The sequence below is a fragment of the Diceros bicornis genome, chromosome 8, assembly GCF_020826845.1.
Source record: "Diceros bicornis minor isolate mBicDic1 chromosome 8, mDicBic1.mat.cur, whole genome shotgun sequence".
NCBI classification, from domain to species: Eukaryota; Metazoa; Chordata; class Mammalia; order Perissodactyla; family Rhinocerotidae; genus Diceros; species Diceros bicornis.
The window spans coordinates 1,171,416-1,189,956 of record NC_080747.1 but is presented as its reverse complement, the minus strand read 5'-3'; the positions used below and the strand labels follow the sequence as shown (position 1 = coordinate 1,189,956).

Sequence of the window (18,541 nt, the reverse complement as noted above, 5' to 3'; positions counted from 1 at the left end):
CATGCAGCTCCATGGGGGGACCCACCTGGAAACCTCCCCCTCCCCAGCTGACTGGGTAGGCAAATGCCAGGGGGTCGGCTGAGGAGGGGGAGGCCTCAGAACCAACTGCAGGTGCCTGAACAGGACCCCAGAGCCCACCAGGAGTCCATGAGCTAGGGGCAGCCAGACTCCTCCTTGTACCGCCCACCCCCATGGCACATGGGCCCCTCCCATGGACACCACAACGCCTGCATTCCCTGCCCTTGGAGACCACAGACAGGCAATGAAGACCACTGGTGACTCTGAGGTTCTACCCTGCCAGCATTGGGCCCCTGTGCAGCTGGACACCTCAGATCACCCTCATCCTCACCCTGGCTTTGCCCAGGACTCGTCCTGAGCCAGAGACCTGGGCTGGAAACCCTTGGAGAGCATGTGACCCGGGCAGCCAGTCCCAGCCTGGAGGCCACCCGGCAGCTGCTGTTCCAGTAACAGCTGGTAACCCCTTCCCCCTGGGGAGGGGCAGACGACAGAACCTGTCCCAGGCGGGCAGTGAAGACACTGAGCTGCCCGGGATCCCAGAAGGGGAGGAGACAAGACAGCATGAAGCAGAGATCTGAACCAGTCGTCCCTGTTTATTTTTTGGAAAGCGCATCTCCTGGTTTGGGTCAACACCTTTGGCCCCCACAAGTCAGGGGGCCCTGAGAACAGAGACCGCCCAGAGGCACTGCCCGGCCGGCCAGCTCACGAGCAGAGGACAACCACCCAAACTCAGTTGGGGGGCTGTTAACAGTACAAAAAGGAACAAAAATGAATTCGCGGCTTTCTCTCCCACGCTTTGAAAGGTAGCAGTCCAGGCTATAAACGTGTAGAAGCATTGCGTAAGAAGTGTTAAATCTACAGCAAATACATCTTGTAAAAACTCAATAAATTATATATATAGATATATATAAACTTGTAACATCTAATAACATCTGAACCTGCATGCAGGGCTGGCCCCCACTGGAAACTGCCTCCCTGCCCCGAACACATGGCATTAGAAGAACTCGTATGAAAATACCAGCTTGCTTTGAAGTCCCAAAAAATAAATCTCCTAAAGAAAAATCCCATAGAAATCTAATTCTCCCGCAAAAGAAGGCCAAAGGAAATAAAATATCCTCACTGGAATCACCTCAAACTATTAACGACCCTTTAGGGTGCAAGGGGGCTGTTCTGGCCTCAGGGTGTGGGCTTGGCACGCCCAGCGCCACTGCGCACTTCCTCAGCGATCCCACTAGACGAAGCATAAACCTTCTCAGCTGTTAATAAGTTAAAACTTAAACCTCTCTGCCACGCGGCTGGCTAAATACTACGAGCGTGGGGGTGTGTGGGGGTGGGGACAGGAGTTCTGGGGGCCGATAAATAGCTTTACAAATGTACAGGTCCAGGTACAATTTTTAAAACAAAACTGTGGTGCCGGAAAAGCCCCTCTATCCTCTGCTGGCTTTTGCATTTGTCTCAACAGTGAGTCCCTCAGGGGGCCTCCCCCACCAGGGCACCTGCCCCCTGCCTCCTGCACCCTCAGGGTCCTGTCCCTCAGTTGTACCAGCCTTTCTTCTTCCATATAGATATTTATATATATGTGTATATCATATACACAGCATCTATTTATATAAATGTACACTCATTTCTGGAATAAACCTTTCGGATAGAAGTTAAAGGCTCCTGCCTTCAGGTACCCGTAATTTCAGTCTCCGAGGAGCACGGCAGGACATGGGGAGGGCTGGAGGAGGGTGGCTGTGCGCTAACACACCCCAGACACAAAGTGCCGCTTGCTGGGAGGAGCGCCGCACGGAGGCTCAGCTTGGACACTGGGAGGGGCCTCAACCCACCCTGGACACAGGAGCCCAACCTGCCCCCGTGCACCCTGTGGGGTAGCATTGTGGGGGGGTGCAAGAGAGCCTGGGGAGGAGGCCCAGCTCTGCCCTGAGGGGCCTCATGGGAGGAGCCCCCTTACATTCTACATTTGGCCCCCTGGTGCTGCTGGCACAGGTGGCCAAGAGGTCATTGTACAGCAGGGTGGGCACCCCTGCACCGGGGGCCTCGAGACTCTCACACACACACGAGCACAAGCACACACAGATCCGAGGTTGTCTCTCCACCCGTCCATCCGCACCAGGTCTCGGGCCTGGGCCGGCGGGCCCCAGTGGTCAACGGCGCCGACAGCAGCACGTTGGGCAGGGGCCCGCTCTCACATTGGGGGGCTCAGCCCACAGGCCAGTGGCCCTTCATGTCCTCGGGCCCCCGCTGCTGGGTGGGACCGGGGGCAGCAGGTCGTGGGCAAACACAGAGTCGTCCCCCGAGGAGCTGGAGCTGGGGGTGTCCTGGCTGCCTGGCGAGTACTGCTCGAAAGGCACCGACAAGTCCAGGTACTCCTGCAGGTGGGCGGGCAGCCATCAGCACCACGCGCCCCGCTGCATCCCACCTCCACCCCGAGCTCAGGCGGCACCCCCAGGGCCCATCCCACAGCAGGGGGGGTGGGGCCAGCACTCACGTCAGTGGACGTCACAGTGAGGATGCGGTCCAGGTCCTCCACCAGCTGCTTGAAGGTGGGCCTCTGGGAGGGCACCGCATGCCAGCACTCCCGCATGATCATGTACCTTGGGGCGGGGGACACTCAGGTCCAGCGGCCGGCCTGGTGCCCACCCACGCCCATCCTGCGCCAGTGTCCGCACCTCTCTCTCAGGAGTGGCCTTGGGGGCCTTCGGCCCCTCACCCTACCTGGGGGCTGAGGCATAGTGGGGGCAGTGAGCTCGGGGCCCCAGCGGGAACCGCCCGTGGACAGGCCCTGAGAGAAGTCACTCACAGGTCGTGTGTGCAGTTGGCTGGCTTGTCCATGCGGTGGCCCTCCTTCAGTAGCTTGAAGAGCTCCTCCACAGGGATGCCAGGGTATGGCGAGCCCCCCAGCGTGAAGATCTCCCAGAGCAGAACCCCAAAGGACCAGCTGTTGGCGGGGGGACAGCACCATCAGCCTGCCCTGCTGCCTGCGGGCCCGCCTGCCCCAGAACAGACCCACTGGAGCGCACAGGGGATGGGCCAGCTGGGGGCACATGGCCCAAGAGGCCATGGGGGCTCCTGTCAGGGTCTCAGCTCCCCCAGGAGCTCCCTTGACCTCTCCCCTGGAATGGCCTGTGCCCCACACAGCTACCCTCCCCCACCTGGGGTCTGGGGGCCACATACACGTCGCTCTGGTGGGTGTAAACTCGGTCAAATAAGGCCTCGGGCGCCATCCACTTCACGGGCAGCCGGCCCTGGGAGGAGGAAGGGGCACATTGGCTGCCAGGGGCCCCCCCAGCTTGCCCCCGCCCCCCCACACAGGCCGGGCTCACGTTGGTGGTCTTTTTGTAGTAGTCAAGGTTGTGCACGTCACGGGCCAGGCCGAAGTCCGCGATCTTCATCACGTTGTCCTCGGTCACTAGCACGTTGCGGGCCGCCAGGTCCCTGTGGATGCACTGGGGGGCGGGGCCGGGGTGAGGCTGACCCCTGCCAGCTGCTCCCCTGCTCCCTGCATGGCCCTGCCCAGATCCCCTGCTCCAGAGACCGCCCTGGCCCACGCCCCCCTAGAGCGCTGGCAGGCCGAGGGACCCCCGCTGCAGCCTGTGACGGGTGGCAGGGCGCACCCTCCTCCCCGCCCCACTCACCTTCTGTGAGGCCAGGTACTCCATGCCCCGTGCCACCTGGTAGGCGCAGGACACCAGGTCCTTGAAGGTGAGCTGCTCCTCTGGCAGCTTGCAGGTGTCGAAGGAGTAGTCCATGCCCGGGGGCCTCCTCGCCCGCAGGTATTCCCTCAGGTTGCCCTTGGCCGCGTACTCCACCAGCACATACAGGGGCCCTGCGAGCACAGGCATCTCAGAGGGGACACCTCAGCCCAGAGCGGGCCACCCACCCTCCTGTCCTGCAAGGCCCACGGGCCCGTGGTGCCTACCGCCCTGAGTGCAGGCCCCCAGTAGGTTGATGATGTTCTTGTGCTTGCCGATCATCTTCATCATCTCCATCTCGGACACCAGGTCCGACAGGTCCTTGTCTGTGGCGTCGTCTGCACAGGGAGGGAGGGTCTATCAGGTGGCGCTGCCCCTACCCCGGCCCAGGCTCCCCTTGCCACATCCCTCCCTCACCTTTGAGCATCTTCACAGCCACAGTGACGGGCTTGGCGGTCCGATCCTTGTCAATGCCAATGGCCTCCGCCATGACTACCTGGCCGAAGCAGCCCTCCCCGAGAGGCTTGCCCAGGGTCAGCCTGGCAGAAGTAGAAAGGCAATGAGCACTCCCGCCAGCTGGCAGCCCCATCCCAGGCAGCCTTTGAGGCCCAGCGCCACCGCCTCCAGGCAGCCCTCCACAATTGCCCCTATGAGCCTGCTTATGAGGATGAAGGACACTACCCCTGTGGCCTCTTGCCCTGTGTCATGTCCTCTAGACAGAACACTTTGTGAGGGGCGGTGGTCCTCACCCAGTACCCCCACCTCGGGAGTATCTGTCCCCAGGCCAGCATCCTCCACCAGGCCCCAGCACGGCATCCACATCCAGTCACCCCACTGTCAACGGCCTTGATTCCCACCCGACTCCAGTCAAGATCCAATCAGGCCACTGAGCAGTGGCCCCTCTCCCCAGCCATGGACCCTGCCCTGTATGGGCCCCCAACCCCAGCACACACCATCCCGTCGCCACCACTGACCGGGCCCGGGACAGCTCCCACTTGGGGTCGGCAGGCAGCTCAAGCTCGGAGACGTTGGCCAGCGCGGGGCCCTCCCCCGAGGACAGCCGGGCAATTCGCACCAGCGGCGTGTTGGAGTTCATGGACGAGTTGGACTCCAAGGACACCTGCTTGGGTCGGCAGGGCAGGTTGGTGCCACAGGGCCGCACAAGCTGGGGGGGATCCCGGGGCGGCAAGGCCATAGCTGTGCTGGGCCCGGGAGGGGGTCTGACCTTCACACAGGTCCAACTAAAGAGCTTTTAAACGCTTTGTGCTCCAAAGTAACCCTAAGCTCCACGTGGTGACCACGAAGACAAGGGAGAGGCTGGCCCGCCCACTGCAGAAACACATGTCCCCCGGCAGGCCCTAGGCCTTGGACACCACAGGGTGTCCCTGAGCTCAGGAACCCAGACTAGTGGGCCATGGCGGGGCCAGGAGGCCCGGGGCAGGCAGACAGGTGGCTCGGAACCTGGTATCTACTTTCTGTTACCTGTCGCTTGAGCGGGAAGCGGGAGACCTTGTGCACGGTGGGTGAGCCCAGGCCCTTCTTGGGGGGGCTGCGCAGGCGGCAGAGTGTCACGGCGGCCACCACCAGGATGAAGAGGAGGAAGCCCACCCCATAGCTGAGGACACCTGCATACACGCTGCCGGCCTCACCAGCCTCCACCAGCTCCTCCTCAGCTGCAAAGACACGGGCGTTGGGGGCCTGGCCCAGCGTCACAGGAGACCCCATGGGCTGCCCTGGGCTGGAGCCGCAGGCACAGTGGGGGTAGGGAAGGGGGCTCAGACCCCTAGTCGGGGTGCTGAGGCCTCAATGCCCCACTCGTTAAGGATCCTACAGTCAGAAACGCCCGAGTCAGGAGGGGCAGACTCACGAGAAAAGGAACCCAGCGGAGCCAGCAGCACCCACACCCGCCACCCAGGGAGATGCCAAAGCCGCTGCATAGGCTACTGGAGACCCAGCTGAGAGCAGGGGGCTTGAGAGAGGCCGCTCTGGGCCAAGACAAGGCTGCATCCACTTTGTTCCCAAACCAGGCACAAGGCCTGGTGCGAGGGCCCTGTGGAGCAGGGTGGCCATGAGCCGCAAGGTCTCCCGCATCTCCACAGAGGCTTTGGTGTGTCCCAAGCCAGCGACCCCGAGAGGACAGGTGCAGAGCAAGCGGCAGCAGGAGCCAGTACCTGGCAGCACCACCAGCCACGCAGAGTGATGGGAAAACCCGATAGAATTGCCTGCCAGACACGTGTACTCCCCCGCATCCTCAAAGGTGACATTGCGTAAGGACAGAACCTCTAGCTCCTTGTCGGTGGTATTAGCGCCCGCCGTCTACAAAGAGAGAACAGAGCGCGATAGGCGAGCGCCAGCACCTCCCACGGGCACCACAGCCAGAGTCCACACGGCGACGATCCAGCCAGGCTGCAAGGAAAACGCCGCCACCACCGCCACGGCCACGGTGCCGAGGGTCCTCTGCCTCGTGCGTCCACACCGAGCCCGAAGCCAGTCCCTCCACCGGCGAGTCCTCTGTCCCAGGTGAGTGCCAGGCGAGCGGCCAGCAGCGTGCCGCGCAAACGCACCATGCGGGGTTAGTGTGAACACTGGGGAGGGGGTGCAGGCAGGTGGGCAGACGGACAGACAGACTGATGAGAAGTGAGCAGGCAGCGGAGCTGGGGCCAGAAAAAGCGAAGGCAGATGTTCACAAACAGAGGGGGCATGGCCCCTGCTGGGGCTGAGGGTCTTCTGGGGGTGCACACGGGGAGTGCAGGCAGGGTCAGCGTGGCTGCGGGGGCTTGAAGCGAGCAGTCTCAGTGGAGGCCAGAGGCGCCAGCGTTGCAGAGGTGGCCACGTCCACAGCGTGAGCCATGGGGTAGGGAGCGAGCAGGACAGGGGTGTGCAGGCGGGCACATGGCCAGGGCGTCGGAGCTGGAGCTCGGCGTGCCAGGCGGGCGTGGGACAGAGTTGTTACCTGCTTGGGGCCCGTGAACACGCAGCCAAAAGGCCTTCTCAGCCACGCCTATGAAATTGGAGGCTCGACAGAGGTACTCGCCCCCGTCGCGCTCGGACACATTGGCCAGGCGGAGGCGCGCGTCGGCCTCCACACTCGCACTGATCCAGGACTGCGGGGACAAGAGACCCAGCTCAGGCGCGCCCGCGGCAGCTCGGCCAGACACGGAGCGGCGTGCAGGAGCGGGCCCAGTCCGGACCTCGCCACGAGGGCAGCCCCCAATCCCGAGGCTCCGAGGCAAGAAGTGGGAGACCCCCGAGGAACAGATGGGGAGCCAGGTCGTGCCAGCCAGGAAGGCTGCTTGGAGAAGGTGGAGAGGCATGCCACGGCAGTGGGCTGTGGTTTCACAGGCTACGCCTTCTCCGCGTCCACCCCCCACAGCCCAGAGTGTGGCCCTGGCAGGCACCCCTCAGAGAGGCCCTCCCTGGCTGGTGCTTGGCCTGCCCACTCTGGGACCCCGGCGGGCCTGCTGCCACGCTGCTGGGCTGAGAACACACATGCTCACAAGGGTGCAGAGATACCACCCCACGGGCCACAGCGGCCTCTCCCAGTCGGGTCTGGACTCCCACTCCCCGGCTGAGTGCCTGCTCCCCGCCCCCGTCAGCCCATCTTGTCTCTAAACAGATGTTTCTCTTTGGGCTGCGAGTGTTGCAACCATCCCAACTCGGGTGGCCCCCACCCCTGGGGCCGTGGGAACAAAGCTGAGGCTGTCCTGCCCCGAGGGCCGAGGGAGGGAAGCAGGCGGGGTGGCGAGCCACGCTCTGCACACGCTGACAATGCCCACAGGGGGCCAGCCCAAGGAGCAGCTGCCCAGCCTCCTAGGCGCAGTGGGTGCTGGGAGGGCTCAGCTGCCACCTGCCTGCCCTGGGCCCTTGAGCTGGAGCCTACCACTGGGGCCATCTGCAGGCCCGCCTCCAGGGCTGAGGCTGACCCTGAGAGCAGACAGGGAGACTGAGGGATCACTGCAGGACCATGTCCCATCTGTGGCCCAAAGCAGGGCCCGCGGTGCTGGGACGTCGCCCCGCCTGCCAAGCCAACCCTGCCCCCTGTGCAGGGCGAGCCCGAGGCCCCCACACCCCCCAACCAGCTTCTTCCCCGAAGGTCCACCGCCTGCACCCCGACCACCACCCCTTTAACCTGACGGGCCTCCCCACCTGGGGCACCCTCCCAGTTCCCGGCCAAGGGGGCCCAGCAGGGCCAGGCCCGACGGCTCACGAGTGCCCAGCCAGCAGCGGTGCCCACCTTGAGCACGGTGACGTAGGGCGTGCCATCGGGCCCCACTTTGCTGCCGTTCACTTCCACGTGCTTCAGCCACTGGATGTGGGGCTGCGCGTCGCTGTACACCTTGCAGTGGAACTCCACGTCACTGCCCAGCACCGCCGTCTGGTTGGCTGGCAGCCCCGCCTGCAGGATGGGCCGGTGTGGAGACCTCTCTGTGGGGCAGACGGGGGCTTAGGGGCTGCCCTGGCTCACACCCGCCCACGCCCGCCAGCTCCCAGCCTCACCCAGCACGTCCAGAGTGTATGTCTGCTGGATGCTGCCAAACTTGTTCTCCACGACACACGTGTAGTTGCCCCGGTCCGAGGGCACCACACTCTCCATGACCAGGCTCCACTGCTGGTGCCGCAGCTGCAGGTAAACACTCGGTAAGCGGGCAACCGGCTGCAGCCTCCGCCAGCCAGCACCTAGAGGCCCCGGCACCACCCACCGCCAGGCCCACCTTGATGCCCCCGATGCGATGCTCGCCTCGGAACTCCTTGCCATTCTTCAGCCAGGAGATGGACGGAGTGGGGTTTCCAGCAGCCGGGCAGCGGAAGCGAACAGTGTTGGCAGCTGGCACAGCCAGCAGCTTCTTGTCCATCCGCTCGGGCCGCGTCCAGTAAGGGGCCCCTGTTGGAGGAGAGGCACGTGAAGGCCATAACCAGGGTGGGCAGCAGAGGCCTGCCTGACTCCACCTCAAAAGCTGCCCCACTGCCCACCCTGCCAGCCTCTGTTTCCCCTCCTGGGTAGGGAGTGTTAGCCTTTCAAGGACCTCTGCCTGGGCTGGAGGAGGCTCCCAGTAGCCTCGACACCACCTCCTCGTACTCGCAAAGCCAGGCCACATGTCCATTCCCCTCCCTGTCTGCTTCCCCCCAACCCACTCCAGCCAAGAGGGTCCAGGGCACCACATCCTGGCCCAGGAGCCTTCAGGACACAAGGATGTCTCTTAGGGGAGCACCCACCCACCCAGGGAGGCACACTTGGGGCAGTCCCACCAAGGGGGAGACCCAGCTGGCAGAGGGACCGGGTCAGCTCAGGTCACGAAGCCCAGCTGGATGGATGAGAAGTTAACCAAGAGGCAAGGCCCAGCCACCTACAGAACCAGGGGCATTGGAGGTGGCCAGGCACCCACTAGATCTATGGGACCCTGAGCCATCCTCTGCGGTGCTCTAAGGCCTAACAGGCAGTGGGGAGGCAGGAGAGGCCCAGGACAGGGAGGGAGGTAGCTCACTACCATCCAGCAGCCATGTCACATGAGGGCGCGGAGGCCCAGGTGGGGAGCAGTGCGGACAGACGCTGGGAAGAGGCACCTCCTAGAGCTCTGGCTGCTGGGGGGCAGAGACCCCAAGGTGACCCTGAGAGACCGGCAGGTTGTGGCAGGGGCTGTACCCTGGGACTAGGCGACTGCGATGACTCAGCACGCAGACGGAGCCTTCTGGAAGGCTGTCCTGCCAGGACCCTCAGTGTCCCTGAGCCCACACAGGAAGAAACACCAAACACCGGCAAGGTGGCCAGCACCAGGGGCAGCTGGTCATGAAAAGGGCGGCAGGCAGGGGCAACGGGGCGGGAGTTTGGCTCTAAACTTCCTGGCAGCCAAAGGGCAAAGGGAAAAGGGGAGAAACCTAGCAGCTCCTCAGGTGGGAGCCTTTCCTGTCTCGGTGGGTCCTAGAGCCCATCCCAGAGGTGGAACACTCACACGAGCCCCTAGCATCTCTCCCCGGACCCCTTCTCTCCCAGGAACCCCCCCCCAACCCCCCCCCTCTATCCCGGGACCCCTCCTCTCCCGGCGACCTCCTCTCCCCGACCCCTCCTCTCTCAGCTTCCCTCCTGGCTGATCGCTCACCTCCTTGCCCACTAGACCCCACAGGGCCCCCGGGCTCCGTCCCACATATCTTGGCATCTCAAACTCAGCTCCTCCAAAACTAGAGGCCCATCTTCCCTAACCGGCCCCTCCACCTCCACAGCTGGGCAAAGTCCACCTGCCAGCCTTCCAGGCCAAAAGACCTGGGTGCTGTCCTCTTGGCTGCTGTCTCACACCCACAGCCTGTCACCAGGAAACGCTGCCAGCACCCCCTTTATGGTAAATATGCCCAAACCTGGTGTCCCTGAGGGCCCACGGCCACCCTCCTCTCCTACCTGGACTGCCTCACTTGCCTCTCACTGCCCCTAATCCCTCAGTCCACTGGCCCCACAGCAGCCACCTGAGCCCCCTGCTCTGGTGTACCCACACCTGGGAAGACCACCTCACCCACAGGCCTCCCTTCTCCAGCCCTGGCCACACTGGCCTCCTCGCCATGCTGGAGCCCCACCCTTCAGTCTCCTCCTCATCTGCAGCATGGGGGCCCCTCCCCCGCCAGCTTGCCACTCAGACCTCAGGGCCAAGTATCCACCCCCACCTCACACTAACGGGACCCCACACTCGGTGTGACCTGGGGAGGTGATCCCCAGGCCTCAGTCTCTCACTTGCCCTATGAGCAGGCAGAAGGCCCCATACCTGGGGAGGGTGGGGCTTGGTGCAAAGGTAGGAAGCAGAGCAGGCCCAGTGGCTGGGAAGACAGGTCCCAACCCCAGCCAGCCCTGTGTGCCTAGAACCCGATCTCACCTGTGTCTTCAGCCTCGTCCTCTCCATCTTCGTCATCTCCCGAGGATGGAGCATCTGCAGTGCAGGCAAGAGGGAGCGTGTAGGAGTTGGCCCCGTGACAGGCAGAGCTGATGCCCACTTCCAGGTGCCTGCACTTCTCAACTGCAAGGCAGCGTCCTTTCCTCCTGGGTCTGTCTCAAGCCTGCCCAGAGGGCCCCACGTGCCCCTCATAGGTGGGGCTGGAGCCCCCTCACTCAGCGAGTGCCTCCGGGGGAGTGCCCTCCTCTCAACCAATGACCATCAAGACCCTCGGGGCCATGTGCTGCAACCTTACTGCCCCAAGACCCCATCGGCCACTTGGGGAGCTTCGTGGGCCCCGGCAGGCACTCACCTGTCACACGCACGCTGAAGTGGCACAGGACACGCTGGGTGAGGCGCTGCTGGCAGCTGTAGGCCCCAGCGTCCTCGTGGGAGGCATTCAGCACCTGCAGCCGCTGAGGCCCCACCAGGATGCGGTCTGAGGGCACCAGCCCTGCACCGTCCTTGACCCAGACAGTGGGTCCCGTGGGACCACCCGCAGGCAAGTGGCAGCTCAGCTCCACAGTGTCCCCACTGCCAAAGACCAGCTGCTTCTGCTGGCCAGATTCAGGTCCCGGGACCTCTGTGGGCAAGATGAGTGACCGTGAGGCAACTACCCCCAAACCAGGAATACCGGGCACTTAAGACCCCCTGGGAGGCACCACGGCACCCCTACTCTACAGACACGCCAGCAGAGGCTGCAGCAGGGGGCATCGGGGGCCCAGAGGGCTGGGCAGAGGCCGAGGTGGCCCTGAGCAAGGGAAAGAGCTGCCTGCAGAGCCTGCGGACCTGCAAACTGTCCCGCAGTCTTGCCAACCGGTCTCTGTCCCCAGAACAGCTCTGCCGCTGTGGTGCCTCCATAGATAAGATGGAAATAAAGGGGTGTGGGTGCACGCCAACAAAACTTTATTTACAGACACTGAAAATTCAAATTTCAGAGTGTCAAAGTATTATTCTTCCTCTGATTTTTTTCCCACCATTTAGAAATGCAAAATCCACTCTGAGCTCATGGGGGGGGGGCAGTATTCTGCACGCCTCCTGCCACAGCAGACCCTCAGCAGCGGGCTGATTTCCCCCAGGAGAGGGTCCCACTTGGCGCACCCTTCATCCCTCATCTTGGCTTCAAAAGCAGTTCAGGACCAGAGAACACACATTCTCCAGCACAAGAAGGAAGCCGCCGCGGTCAGGCAGCACTGGCCGAAGCTCCCAGAATAGCACTCGCTGCAGGCTGATTCCCCAAAGCCGACGCAGGCCAGGCCAGCCCGAGGTGAGGGCTCTTGGGGGCATGGAACACCCTGTTTCTTGACTCAGAAGAGAGCATCCTGTATGTGAACTACATCTCAGCAGTAAATTAGAGAAAACACACACTAAGAACAAGATCAGAAATACAAATAGAATACCAAGTCTAGCCAGTGGGGTCTCACAGGCCTGTGGGGTAAGGGGGCCTGGGACCCCCATTTTACAGATGAGGACACAGGCTGGGGGAGGAAGACGTCCAGACTCGGCCGGTGAGCGGGCCAAAGTGGGAGCCCTTAGAGCCAGGCTGAGGAGCCCCAACCCACCCTCCCCTGCAGGTGCTGAGGGGCTGAGGTGGAGGGTGCTTGCCAAGGGTGATGTCCACCAGTGGCCCCCCGGGGCCCTCCCCCTGCCCAGTGGCTGCCCAGATCCCAAGGGGCCAACATGGCCTGAGACCCAAGGACACACCACTGGCGGGGCTGACCACCACCCCCAGGCCTTCCTGCCAGGGTCAGACAATGCCTGGAGCAGGCGGGCAGCCTGGGCCTGGGGCCCGGGACAGGGCTGGGCGGTCCTGCAGCGCATGCTGCCTTCCCTAGACCCAGCTGGGTCGGTGGCACCATTACTTGTCATTCTGCCGACGCATGGCCTAGATTCGAGGGCCCAGCTGCCCACTCTGGCACACCAGCCCCTGGCCCCCTGGACAGGCCTAATTCTGCCCACCTACCTCAGGTGGCCCCACAAGCCCCATGCCCACTAGAAGGGTCCCCAAAGTGTCCATGGAGCCTGCGTCCCCACGGGCTCCTAGCCTGACCTCCAACCCACCAGTTTTGGCCACTGTGTCCTGTGGGGACCACCCACTGCTGCAAGCCGACTGAGGCCCCCCAGAAGGCCAAGAACAGGCTGTTCGTGGCAGCCTCAGCCCCAGGCCCCAGCCCAAGGGCAACAGTGGTTGGCTCCGGTTTGGTCTGGGCAGTGGCGGCAGGTCAAGCCATCCGCACAAGTGTTCACTTCAACCTAGGCTATCACGGGACCAGCGGACACAGAGTGGCCTCCAGGCCAGCCCTCTACCAGGGGTGGTTGAGGGTAGGGCCCGATCCCTGACCTGCCCACCACCCTCCCCACTAGCTGCCCACGAAGGCCAGGGACCCCCACACCAGGGAAGAGATCAGCAGCAGAGTCTCCTACAGATCCGATCCACCAGGCCCACCCTGAGCTAGGGGGGACGTGGGGGAACACAGGAGTGGCTGAGTGGGTGGTGTCAGGCAAGGGCACGTCCCACGATGGTCAGGGCCCACGGTGACAGGCGCAGGAGCCACTAAGAGGCCAGGGTCTGGCTCTACCTGGGGAGCAGCGGCGGCATATGCTGTGGCCCCTTTGGCCCCTGCCCCCAAAGTGGCCCCGGAAGGGGTCTTTCTTGATCAACAAAAGGGAGGCGCACCCACACCCACACAGGCACGGGGCCCACACACATCGAGTGTGCCATGGTGTGTGCCCACGTGCATGGGGGGTGGGCACACGCAGAATGCCTGCCTCTGCCTGTGCCCCCACCCCACAGGGAGCTGAGTTCGACCAGGGGGCCACATGCCAAGAGCAGCCAGTTGGCAAAGCCCAAAGGGTGCTACGTCCTGGAGGGGCAGAGCTGGGCCTGTGGGCACGTCTCCCAGTCACAGAATCCTCCCGACCCTCCACCCACTGGCCTGTGCCCCAGTTTCCTCCACTGTGGCACATGGTAAAAATCCCACCAGGCAGGCCAGGGAGACCACAAGCGGTTAAAGTACTGGAGTGTGTTGGGCCGGCCCCGAGGCTTAGCAGTTAAGTGCACGCACTCCGCTACTGGCGGCCCAGGTTCGGATCCCGGGCGTGCACCGACGCATCGCTTCTCCGGCCATGCTGAGGCAGCGTCCCACATACAGTAACTAGAAGGATGTGCAACTATGACATACAAGTATCTACTGGGGCTTTGGGGAGAAAAGGGGAAAAAAAGGAGGAGGATTGGCAATAGATGTTAGCTCAGGGCCGGTCTTCCTCAGCAAAAAGAGGAGGATTAGCACGGATGTTAGCTCAGGGCTGATCTTCCTCACAAAAAAAAAACAAAAACAAAACACTAGAAGTAGGGGGTGCAAGACACTCCTTGCCCTAGGTCTACTGCCCCGGGGCCTAATGTCCATCAGGCCACAGGCAGGGCCAGCCTGCTCAGGAGGGCTGCGTCCCCACTAGGGGAAACGTGCTCCCTGTTTGAGGTCCCTATAGTTGAGGCTCCCCCAGCACAAGGGGAGTACACAGGGGTCGGGCAATACTCCACCAGAAGGGCCTTGGGGGCGACCCCAGAGAACAAGCATCAGTTCAGACCTGGCTCAAAGGAACCCACTGGAGCTAGCCACCCTGAGGGATCCAGGTGTTCAAGTGGCACGAGGAACAAAGCCCCTGGTTCTCTGCTACTCTCCCGACCAGGGGCCCTGCCGCCAGGTCCATGTTCTAAAAATAGTCCTAGACAGGAGGGTCACCCCAAAGTCATAGGATGAAGGTCGGGCCTACTCACCCCCCTACCTGGAAACATTCTGTAAAGTTTGATAACAAAGTTAGATAAAAAAGAGGAATCGGGAGGCTGGGCCCGCTAAGGAGGGCTTCCAGGATTACCCAGCCTAATCCACCCAACAACCAGTCCATTATCCGTCCTCTCAGACAGGTGAGGAAACTGAAGCTTGAGGAGGGCACCCAGGGCCCTTCCCCTCCACTCACAGCTCATTCACCTGTAAATCACTCAGGCTTGCCTGGCTGACCCCACAAACCCGCGCCTGGGCCGACTCTGGTCCCACCTCCTCAAGGAGACTCTTGTTCTTCTCTAGGTTCAACTGTAAAGTAGGGTGCACCAGGCCCAGACTGGGCCCCAAGTGGGACCTGAGGTCCTGAGGGTGGGGGCATGGACTGGCTCAGTGCAGGGGCTCAGAGGCCAGAAGTCCAGCCTCGGGCTCAGCCCAGGTTAATGAACCACCCAGAGGCCTGTGGGGCTCAAAGTCCAGCCCAGATGAGGAGGGGGTGGGGGAGGTTGCAGCCAGCGCCTTCCCAGGAAATGCCCTGCACCCCTCAGAGACCCCTCCTGGCTGGGTGGGGTCAGACCACAGAGGGAGCCGCCGCTCATCAACCTTCCTGGTGGTGGGGGGCCCTGCCCAAGAACATGGCCCCCTGTGGAGATGGAGGCTGCCCTGGTAGGGCCTGGGATGGCCAACGCAGTGCAGTGGCGGACACCTTCCCTGCGGTCCTTGACCCCAGCCAGCTCCAGCTCCATCATTTATGTTTCCCGGGAAAGTGCCAGCCGGGACCTCTGTAAATTTCATGACGTCTTTGTATTTTTACTGCCTGGCCTGTCTCCTTAAGGAACCGGATTAAGTTTATTGACCTATCAACTCACTACCTGTTTTGCCAGCTCTACTGCAAAGGCGGCTGGGGGGGCGAGTTCTGGCGGAGGGAGAAGGCCCTGTGCCCCCTACCTGCGCCCCCTGGGGGGTCCTCTAGCAGCTCTGCCCCAGGCCCGCATCTGGTGGGGCACCACAGGCTTTGCGCCCCAGGACCCGGATTCGCAGGCTCTGTCAGTGCCCAAAGGGGGGATGGAGGGGACCACTGACCCCTCCGTGAGCCACAGGGGGTCCAGGAGAGGGTCTGGAGCCCCGCCCACTGCCCCCTCCCCCGGGGCTAGTTGACATTCCTGGACGGTAGGGAGTAATATCTTCATCTGAATGCGAATGCTAATGCGGGGCTCCCCCCGCGGCAGCCTATTCTGCGCCCCTGGAAGCGGGGGCCGCCCGAGCAGGCGGTAAAAGCGCGCGCTGACCTCCCGACGGCCCCTGTCACGCCGCTGAATGACACGCACATTCAAGCGCCCGGCCCACGTTCATTCATAAAAAAATGACATTGTTTCGGAGGCTGCAGCCGCCGCTGGAGAAAGGGGCGCGGGGGCGCGGGGAGGGGCGGGCCGCCATCTGCCTGCGTCCTGCCCGAGGCCACCGCCTCCCTGGCACTGCGCGCCCGCAGCCTCTCAACTCACACCTCCCCGTGAGGCTGCCGCGGCGGCCGCCATCAATGCTCGGTCTGTGGCCGCGCCGAGGTACAAAGAAGCGGCTGTTCGGGTCTCGCCCGGGTGGGGCGTGCGCTCACCAGGCGAAGGCCTCCCTCCACGCGGCCGCCGGCCCGGCAAAGGGGTGCGCGCAGCACCCTCGCCAGCGCCGGTCCTCCCAGCGCCCCGCGGCTGGCTGTGCCCAGGGGCCAGGACGCCCCTCTGCCCGGCCGCCGGGAGCCTAGCCGCGCGTGTGAGAGGCGGCACCGGAGCGCTCGGCCGGGCCGGCGGGGGGCCGCGTGCGGCCGCACCTCGAGGACCGCGGCGCGTGTGCGGGGCGGGGCCCGGAGCAAAGACACGCTCCCGCCCCTCCCCTGCCCTCGCCCCGCCGGCCCTCCTCACAGACCCTCAACGTCCCGCCGGACCTTGACCGCGAGCTGGGGTCTGCGGCTCCACGTCTCTCGGACATCCGCCCTCTCACCTCCGGGCGCCCCGCCTGGCGTTCGATGCGCACCCCCAGGCAGCAGACACGTTCATCCACAGGGCAGGAGAGCAAGGTGGGGAAACGGAGGCACTGGAAGGTGTCACCTCGTCATGCAGGCCACTGGGGGGCAGGGACCAGGCCGTGCGCTGACGCCCTCTCATACCCTCCCTCCAAAGTCCGGCCTCAGGCTTTGGCCGAAGCTGGCCATGAACTGGGGCTCGAAGGGGGTTCGAGGGAAAGGCACCAACAATAGGAACTTTCCGTCAGTGCAGAACCCGCCGAGCAACAATGGGAATCCTGGAGACGCAGCCCCGCGCCCTCCCGACGGCGCCTAGGGACAGGCTGCGCCCCACTGGGGAACCGCGGGGGCGGGGGCTGCGGACGCCACCGCGGTGCCCAGCTCCCCGCCGCAGCTTCGAACTTGGGTGGTAGCCCTGCGGCTCCAGGCGCCCCACAAACTGCCGCGCCAGCTCTGGCCGCGATCCCCGGGGAGGGAGGGTGGTAGAAACCCAGACACTGGTCCCGTGGTGCCAGCCCAGGGCGTGCCCTCGGGCCCACTCAGATCCGGCGCCCCCCATCCACCCAGGCGCCCGTTCTCGGGCCCAGACGCCTCTGCCTGTGAGGCCCCAGGCCCCTCCCTGCACCCGTCGAGTCCTTCCTTACCTGCCGCTCTCCGCACGACGCGCTGCTCCGTGCCCGGGGGTCCCGAAGTGGCGCCGGTCACGACGGCCACAGCCACGCAGAGCGCGAGGGCGCAAGCAGGGGCGCCCATCGCGGGGGCGGGAGTTACGGCGTCTTCAGGCGGCGCGCGCGGGCATGCTGCCCCCCATGGCCCGGCTCTGGCACCGGCGGGAGGAGGGCGCCGCTCGGGAGTCTGCGGGAGGAGGCGGGCAGCTCGTTACCCAGGCGGGCCGGAGCGCTCAGGGGCGGAAGCGGCAGTGGCCCGGCTCCGGAGCTCCGGCCCCTCCGACCCCCGGCCGCCCCGCCCGCCGCCGCCGCCCAGGGCTCCCGGGCCGCCTGGCGCCGGCCGCCTCCTCCCCGCCGCGGTCCCTCCCTCCCTCCCCCTTTCCTCCCTGGCTGCTGCAGAGCCCTCCCAGGGCGGCGGCGGCGGCGGCGGCAAACTTTCCAGAGCGGGAAGCCCGCGCCCCGGCCGGGCCCCGCCGCAGAGACCGCTCGGGATCCGAGTCCGCCGCGCGCTCTGGCCCCGCCGCGCGCCCGCCGGACCTCTCCGCGCTCGCCCGGCCCCCGCGCACCAACCTGGCGGCGGCCGGCGCCCGACTCGCTGAGCGCGGCTCTCGCTCAGGCTCGCTGCCTGCCGGCCCAGCGCCTGCTCCCCGTCCCCCGGCCGTCGGCTCGCCGGTGTGTCCGTGCGCCCGGCTCAGCAGGACCGCGCGGCGCCAGCTGCCCGCGCCGCCGCCGCCTCCGCCGCCGCGCACTGAGCCCCGGCGGCCCGGCGCGCGGCAGCCAGTGGGGGCCGGCCCGCGCCCGACCCGCCCCGGCCACGCCCCTCCCCGGCCACGCCCGCCCCGACTCGCTGGGGCACGGGGACATGCCCCTCCCCTGGGGCGGTCTGGGGGCGGGGCCGCGACTCTCCTTGCCCCCGCCCGCGGAGGGGATTAGAGGGGGCGGGGCCGGGCGGGGGCGCCGGGCGGTCTCGGAGGGCGTGGGAGCCCGAGCTGGGCGGACGAGGGCCCCAGTCGCACCGCTGGGCCGCGCGCAGAGGGCGGCCCCGCGCTGGGCAGGCGCACAGAGAGGCCGAAAGCAGGCCTCTATTTGCACAGCGCGCAGTCCAGGTTACCACCCGCCGTGGGTCAGGGGCTCAGGCTGGGGAACCCCGGGGCATAGAGAGGGGTGGTCTTGGTGAGAGAAGCATGTCAGAGAGGCTTCACGGAGAAGTACCTGCTCCAGCTGAACCCTGAGGTGTGGGCAGCCCATCTCAGGTGGAGGAGCGCAGGACGGCACCCGGGTCGGGTCGGGGGAACTGTATATGCAAAGGCCTGGGGGTGAAGGACAGGTCGGCCTGTTTGCCTGGGGCTGGAATGCAAGGGGACTGCACCCCAGAAGCTGTGGGCTCACTGCTGCATTTATTAAGCACCTGTGGCACACATGTAGCTAAGCTGCTTGAGTTCTCTGCCAGGGGGGT

The 18,541-nt window shown here is 64.6% G+C and overlaps 1 protein-coding gene across 6 annotated transcripts; it reads right to left on the bottom strand.

Moving 5' to 3' along the window:
- Positions 1-591: 591 nt before the first annotated feature.
- On the bottom strand, positions 592-17,796 carry FGFR3 (fibroblast growth factor receptor 3). Of its 6 annotated transcripts, none has more exons than XM_058546535.1 (19): positions 17,656-17,796; positions 17,062-17,272; positions 10,938-11,207; positions 10,568-10,621; positions 8,426-8,595; positions 8,211-8,334; positions 7,948-8,138; positions 6,667-6,817; positions 6,071-6,367; positions 5,196-5,386; positions 4,688-4,836; positions 4,131-4,252; positions 3,941-4,051; positions 3,657-3,847; positions 3,345-3,467; positions 3,196-3,266; positions 2,822-2,959; positions 2,510-2,615; positions 592-2,390 (listed from the first exon to the last, which is right to left on the bottom strand). In XM_058546535.1, the coding sequence occupies exons 2-19, from the start codon at positions 17,168-17,170 to the stop codon at positions 2,244-2,246; spliced, it is 2,715 nt and encodes a 904-aa protein (XP_058402518.1). In that variant the 5' UTR covers positions 17,171-17,272; positions 17,656-17,796; the 3' UTR covers positions 592-2,243. The 6 variants fall into 6 exon arrangements, with proteins under 6 accessions (XP_058402518.1, XP_058402519.1, XP_058402520.1 ...); XM_058546536.1 differs by having other exon boundaries at positions 4,688-4,833; XM_058546537.1 differs by lacking the exon at positions 6,071-6,367 and having other exon boundaries at positions 17,656-17,794.
- Positions 17,797-18,541: the final 745 nt, after the last annotated feature.

Coding starts and splice junctions, on each gene's coding strand:
- FGFR3 (XM_058546535.1), bottom strand. CDS start 17,170: ATGGGCGCCCCTGCTTGCGCCCTCGCGCTCTGCGTGGCTGTGGCCGTC. Junction 6,368..6,666: donor TGTTCACGGGCCCCAAGCAG/GTAACAACTCTG, acceptor TTCTGGCCCCAG/CTCCGCTGCCTGCTCACTTC. Junction 3,267..3,344: donor ACTACAAAAAGACCACCAAC/GTGAGCCCGGCC, acceptor TCCTCCTCCCAG/GGCCGGCTGCCCGTGAAGTG.